This window comes from Rhagoletis zephyria, unplaced genomic scaffold (assembly GCF_001687245.7).
Source record: "Rhagoletis zephyria isolate East Lansing unplaced genomic scaffold, Rhagoletis_zephyria_1.1 Rzeph_scaffold_00416, whole genome shotgun sequence".
NCBI classification, from domain to species: Eukaryota; Metazoa; Arthropoda; class Insecta; order Diptera; family Tephritidae; genus Rhagoletis; species Rhagoletis zephyria.
Genome location: NW_016157500.1, coordinates 183,727 through 188,272, shown reverse-complemented (window position 1 = coordinate 188,272; position 4,546 = coordinate 183,727). Strand labels below are relative to the sequence as shown.

Genomic DNA, 4,546 nt, shown 5'->3' with positions numbered 1-4,546 from the left:
GAAAAAGTAGACGACTTCGTTTATTTGGGAACCAGCATTAACACCAATAATAATAACAGCCTTAAAATCCAACGGAGAATCACGCTTGCCAACAAGTGCTACTTTGGACTGAGTAGGCAATTGAGAAGTAGAGTCCTCTCCCGTCGTACAAAAATCACACTCTATAAGTCACTCATCATGCCTGTGCTGGTGTATGGCCCAGAGGCATGGCCAATGAAAACATCTGATGAAGCCGATCTTGGAGTTTTCGAAAGAAAGATTCTGCGAAAGATTTACGGACCTTTACGAGTTGGCGATGGGGAAGACCGCAGATGATTTAGCGATGAGCTGTATAAGCTTTACAACGAATAGACGTAGTGCAGCGAATTAAAATTCCGCTGGCTTGGCCATGTCGTTCAAATGGACAGAAACGCTCCTGCTCTGAAAGTATTCATCGTGAGCCGCGATAACAGAGGAAGAGGAGGGCTTCCTCTGCGTTGGAAAGACCGGGTGGAGAAGGACTTGGCNTGACGGCCTGCCAGCCGAGCTATTCAAGTACGGCGGCGAGGAGCTGATGTGGTGCATGAATAGATATGGTCAAATGAACCCATGCCCGACGACTGGCATTCAAGTGTGCTCTGCCAACTACCACGGGATCAGCCTTCTAAGCATAAGCTATAAGGTCTTATCGAGTGTATTGTGCGAAGACGGAGAAGTTGTCTTTATGCCGCGATGTCTGAATTTGGTATCCCCGCGAAACTAATACGGCTGTGTAAAATGACGTTCAGCAATACCATCAGCTCTGTCAGAATTGGGAGGGACCACTCCGAGCCGTTTGATACCATAGACACCATACGAAGTTTCAGATAAGGCGACTCCATCTCGTGTGATTTCTTTAACCTGATGTTGGAGAAGATAATAAAAGCCGCAGAACTGAACGGAATAGTCACTTTACAAGAGCGTACAATTGCTGGCGAATGCCAGCGACATCGATATTATCGGTAAAAAGAAGGGCTACGTCTGTTCTGCCTTCTCGGGATTGGATAGAGAAGCAAAGCGAATGGGTTTGGTGGTGAACGAGGACAAAACGAAATATCTCCTGTCATCACAAAAACAGTCAGAGCATACGCGTTTTAGCACACACGTCGCTGTTGACAGTTAATTGTTTGAAAAAGTGGACGACTTCGTTTATTTGGGAACCAGCATTAACACCAATAATAATAACAGCCTTAAAATCCAACGGAGAATCACGCTTGCCAACAAGTGCTACTTTGGACTGAGTAGGCAATTGAGAAGTAGAGTCCTCTCCCGTCGTACAAAAATCACACTCTATAAGTCACTCATCATGCCTGTGCTGGTGTATGGCCCAGAGGCATGGCCAATGAAAACATCTGATGAAGCCGATCTTGGAGTTTTCGAAAGAAAGATTCTGCGAAAGATTTACGGACCTTTACGAGTTGGCGATGGGGAAGACCGCAGATGATTTAGCGATGAGCTGTATAAGCTTTACAACGAATAGACGTAGTGCAGCGAATTAAAATTCCGCTGGCTTGGCCATGTCGTTCAAATGGACAGAAACGCTCCTGCTCTGAAAGTATTCATCGTGAGCCGCGATAACAGAGGAAGAGGAGGGCTTCCTCTGCGTTGGAAAGACCGGGTGGAGAAGGACTTGGCTTCACTTGGCCTTTCCAATTGGTGTCAGTTGGAACAGAAGAGAAATGACTATACTCGGCCAGAATCGCTTAGGCGGTTTCAGCGCCATTACAGAAGAAGAAGAAATAAGTAGATATGTGTACGAGTATATCGGCACCTTAACATAGAAACATTTTTGTTTCTTTATGGATTAATGAGAAAACTCCACAGAAAATCTCGAAAAAAACTCTATTTAAGTTAATATGCGCAATTTGGTTTTGTAATGTCTCTGTGACCAAACTGGCAAGCTTTGAAAAAGTAAAAATTTCTAATTTTAGCATATGTTGTAGTGGCGACAATGTTAACATACTTGTTTATAGGAATAATTTAGTACTTACTTGACTCCAATAATGATTTAGCGTCGGTTTTATTTGTCTCAACTTGGTCAATTTGTATCGAGATACCATAACTGGGATTCTTCTTGAGGTATGTTGTTACTACTGTGACAGCTTTTGCTGCTGGCTCGTTGTCAGCATCGTTTACAAAAACTAACAAAAAGAAAAGAAATTGATTAATATGATAATCCAAACAGCTGGTTGCTGTGATTTGCTTGTAAATACAATAATAATCTGAATTCTATAGGAGTTTTAAATAATTTTTAAATGTCTTTAAAGACCAGATAATAAATAGCTCTTGGTTTTGTTTTTGGAATTTAGTCAAAAGCATACATATATGAACACTATGAAAGGTTCAAGTTCCCCAATGTGTCTATATTTGATGTATGTAAAAAATTCAGGGAACTACCCAAAGGAGGAAATTTTTATTTCATAATATTTAACCATTTTCACAGCTTCTTGTCACTTTTTTAGCTTTATGCATGCATAAATATTTACGTATTTTAAGTAAAAAATACTCTTAAATATATTATTTTATACATATCAATATCGACTATGTTCATTAGATTAGATTTTAACAAATTTAATTGTATTTGTCGGCATTCTATTTCTTAGCTTAGATTTTAACAAATTCATGGCATTAAATACGCGTTCTACCTCCGCATTAAGCTTGATATACAGTTCAATGCGAGCGTGAGCGTGAACGTTCGCAAAGGCAAAGAATTCCATTTGTATTCTTATGGACGCTGACACACATCTGTCAAAACTTGCCGTTCACATGCGGATGCTTTGCGTACGCACACAGTTGAGTGTGCGCTCGAAAAAAGGCACATTATGCATTTTAAATTAGTTTTTATTCTATCATTCTGAAAGATATTTTAATTCTCTATCTTTTCATGTTTTAACTATAGCAAAAAGTTGAGTAATAACGAAGATATTGGTCAAAATAAAAAGCTCACGCTCACGCTCGTATTGAACTGTATATCAGGCTTTACTGAAACGCAATATTAAAAATTTCATTACAAAAGTACACAATAGTCAACAAATCAATTAGGAACTCTGCTGTGCCCATGTGTATGAAGTTAATTTTTGCCATTGTAATGGCTCTATTCTGTATCAGTGACCAATTCTTGCCAAAAATGATGCAATACACTAAGGGCCGTTTTCTCATCCAACCTTCAGTTTACCGGCCACTTTATCGTCTCGATATACGAGTTTTCGTTTTCTCATCAGCGCATTAATTTCTCGAATCGATAAACCAGAGAACGTTTATAACTGAGAAGGCGCATTTTCTGTGTGAACTAATTTCTGCCAGAAATTTTGGGGTGCAGTCGGCCAAATATACCACACGTCGACAAAGTGCACCGCTCGACCGACGGTGTCGGTAGAGAAGTGTCGGCTGCCACCATACCAAAAATTTTTCCGTGCCACCACACTTTGAGCAAATTTAACTACCATAGTTCAAAGCAAAATGAAAAAATAAGAACGAAAAAGGAAGGAGGAACAGAAATATAATAAGCACCAGGCAGAGGGGATGCTTGCGGAGGCAAGCGCGTGCTTGTGTCGGATCAAAACAAACTCTAAAATAAAAATGGAAGTCAGAACGAGAAGTGTAGAGTAAGAAACGTGAAACGGGGAAAGGAGCGGGCTTTTGTACATTTGCTTGCTTGCCGAAAATATGATATTTGCGTGAAATCGATTTGCTGATTGTTGCAAATTGATTTTTGCAAACATGTATGAATTTTTCTATTTCAGCTAAGTTGATAAGATTTTCTAAGGCATTTTTTCGACTTTTTTCCGCGATTGTCTAAAGTCATGTAAAATGGACCTTTTTATAAAAACTATTTTATTATAATTTATTTAAACATACATATGTATGTATGAATATATTTACATTTATTATTTATTAATTTCTTTTATAATTTTATTTGTTATTTTAATATAATTTAATATTAAGCCAAATTCAGTTGTTATTGTTAAATACATATACATATTAATATAATAAAGAAATGTTAATAAAATCGACTTCTTTTTAATTTTGGAAAAATTTTTGATATCTTTTGATAGGTATCTGATGGCATTTTTCTTTGTGGCATTTATCTTATGATGGCATTTATTTAAAAAAAAAAAAGACTTTTGGCAAAAAAAAAATTCGAAAGCATTAAAAAAATTATATATGTACATGCAACTGCATAAATGAATTAAAACTGAAAGTATTTACAAAGAAGTTTTTCGCAAATATATGTGGCTATGAAATATTTTTCCTTAACTAGAATTTCATAGAATCATATTATGCTGCCCGACCTCTTATGGGAATTTTTATGCATAAAAATCAATTTATAAAATAAACCCCAAAGGTCAACATAAAATTAAAAAAGGAATTTTTATTACATTAAAAAAATAAAAATAAAACAAGTAAGAAAGTCTAAGTTCGGGCGGAGCCGAACATTAAATACCCGGCGCAAGTATTAAATATATGTTTTCCACCTTTCCGAAAGCTACCGCTACATGATAAGCCGGGGTGTATACATTTTAAGTAA

The 4,546-nt window shown here is 37.3% G+C and overlaps 1 protein-coding gene across 1 annotated transcript in view; it reads right to left on the bottom strand.

The window, feature by feature from the left end:
* Window positions 1-4,546, bottom strand: part of Ir25a (ionotropic receptor 25a) — a 75,308-nt gene that overhangs the window by 60,164 nt on the left and 10,598 nt on the right. Inside the window, exon 2 of the mRNA XM_017611514.1 lies at window positions 2,010-2,159. Coding sequence (XP_017467003.1) covers window positions 2,010-2,159 — 150 coding nt within the window. The remainder of the gene's footprint in view (window positions 1-2,009; window positions 2,160-4,546) is intronic.